The sequence below is a fragment of the Henckelia pumila genome, chromosome 4 (genome assembly GCF_033568475.1).
Source record: "Henckelia pumila isolate YLH828 chromosome 4, ASM3356847v2, whole genome shotgun sequence".
Lineage (NCBI taxonomy): Eukaryota > Viridiplantae > Streptophyta > Magnoliopsida > Lamiales > Gesneriaceae > Henckelia > Henckelia pumila.
The window spans coordinates 198,748,952-198,751,017 of record NC_133123.1 but is presented as its reverse complement, the minus strand read 5'-3'; the positions used below and the strand labels follow the sequence as shown (position 1 = coordinate 198,751,017).

At 40.8% G+C, this 2,066-nt stretch overlaps 1 protein-coding gene across 1 annotated transcript; it reads left to right on the top strand.

The window, feature by feature from the left end:
• Positions 1-355: 355 nt before the first annotated feature.
• Positions 356-1,780, top strand: LOC140866741 (cyanidin 3-O-galactoside 2''-O-xylosyltransferase FGGT1-like). The gene has a single exon (XM_073271776.1). The coding sequence runs from the start codon at positions 403-405 to the stop codon at positions 1,756-1,758; it is 1,356 nt and encodes a 451-aa protein (XP_073127877.1). The 5' UTR covers positions 356-402; the 3' UTR covers positions 1,759-1,780.
• The last annotated feature ends 286 nt before the right edge of the window (positions 1,781-2,066 follow it).

Below are 2,066 nucleotides of genomic sequence, written 5' to 3'. Positions count from 1 at the left end.
CCAATTTATTTGTTCCCAGTATATAAATTTTCAAATACATGTTTTGAAACAATAAATCACAAATATTAGATTGAATCCGTTGTTATTAAAAAAAATTATTCATTCATAGAATAAATAAAAAAAATTATTTTTTTTTAAAAAAAAGTTTTTTAAAAATTTTAAAAAGAATTTTTTAATACCTGTTAATTAAATATATGATCAAATAAAGGTAAAATTTGCATTAAATATAATTTTTGACAAGTCTACCCCATACCGACAAATGACAATAAAGCTCTGTTTCTTCTTATATGCATTTATGCAAATCCATAATTTCTTGCACATTCCCCTCCCTCCCTCCCCTATACTACATCTCCCTTCAAAAGAACATTTTCTTGATTTCCACCAAAAAAAAAAAAAAAAGCGATGAGCGAAGAGAAGCTGAAGATAGTGATGTATCCATGGCTGGCGATGGGTCATCTCACAACATTTCTTCACCTCTCCAACAAACTCGCAGAAAGAGGCCACTCCATCTTCTTCATCCTCCCCACAAAAACACAGTCCAAACTCAACCAATTCAATCTCCACCCGCATCTCATCACCTTCATACCCATCAAAATCCCTCACGTCCAAGGCCTCCCCGAAGGTGCCGAAACCACCGCAGACATTCCCTTTCCGATGGGTCCTCTTCTCAGGCACGCCATGGATCTCACACAACCCTTGGTTGATTCTTTGCTCCAAGAAATCAAACCCCATCTCGTCTTCTTCGACTTCACGCATTGGTTGCCGGCTTTGGCGCGGCGATTGGGGATTAAATCCGTTTGTTATGAGAGCGTGAGCCCTGCCTCTCTCGGGTACGTGCTTCACCATGATCCTAACGTTGATGCTTTGTCGGAACCTCCCGCTGATTTCCCTCCGTCGGCAGTCAAGCTTCACCCGCACGAAGTGCGTTCGGGGAGGCAATGGGCGACTATGAAGGAGTATGGATCTGACATGACTATTCTGCAACGCTTCGCTATGTCGGTGGATGAATGTGATGCACTGGCATTCAAATCATGCAGAGAAATGGAAGGGAAATACTGTGTGTTTCTTGAAGAAAAGCACAAGAAACCCGTGATTCTTGCAGGACCCGTGTTACCAGAGCCACCGACCGTAAGTCTAGACGAGACATGGGCGAATTGGCTGAATCAATTCAAAGCCAAATCAGTGATCTTCTGCGCATTCGGCAGTGAAGCCATTATGAAACCGGATCAATTTCAAGAACTGGTTCTGGGTTTAGAAATCACAGGTCTTCCGTTTCTAGCTGCACTGAAACCACCCCAAGGATGTAAAACCGTAGAAGAAGCATTGCCCGAAAGCTTCAAGAACAGAACAGAGAAAAGAGGCGTCATCCATGGAGGTTGGGTACAGCAACAGCTGATCTTATCGCACCCTTCCGTCGGATGCTTCGTCACGCATTGCGGGTCGGGCTCGTTATCGGAGGCGATGGTGAGCGAATGCCAATTGGTGCTGATACCACACGTAGGTGACCAATTCGTCAACGCAAGATTGATGGCGGGAGAGTTAAAGGTGGGGATTGAAGTCAAGAAAGGAGAAGAAGATGGATTGTTTACAAAAGAAGGTGTGATAGAGACGATCAAAATGGTGATGGAAGAAGAGAGTGAGATTGGGAAAGAAATCAGGGCAAATCATGGAAAATGGAGAGATTTCTTGCTCACGGAAGGGCTCGAGGATTCCTACATTGATGAGTTTGTTCAGAAGCTGACAAGTCTTGTGACTTGAAACGAAGTTTAATATTTTCGAAATCGAACGAAGCTCATAAAGTATGTTCCGTGTCACACCCCCCACAAAGCCACAAACATCCACGTTGCTTATACGTGTACTCATTTCAATCATTCAAAGTGATTTTGTCCTCTTTTGAACTTTCGAATTTAGTATTTTCCTTTTCTTTTTTTTTTTTTAAACAAAAATAAAATTCCTAAATTGAGTGATATGGTACAAAAAAACATTAAGATCAGAGTCGAATTTTATCAATTAATTTTTAATTTAAAGAGAATTTTTTTTTTCCAATTCATAAATTTAATTTCATA

What these genes read in the sequence shown, in the direction of transcription:
- LOC140866741 (XM_073271776.1), top strand. Translation starts at nt 403, where the DNA reads ATGAGCGAAGAGAAGCTGAAGATAGTGATGTATCCATGGCTGGCGATG.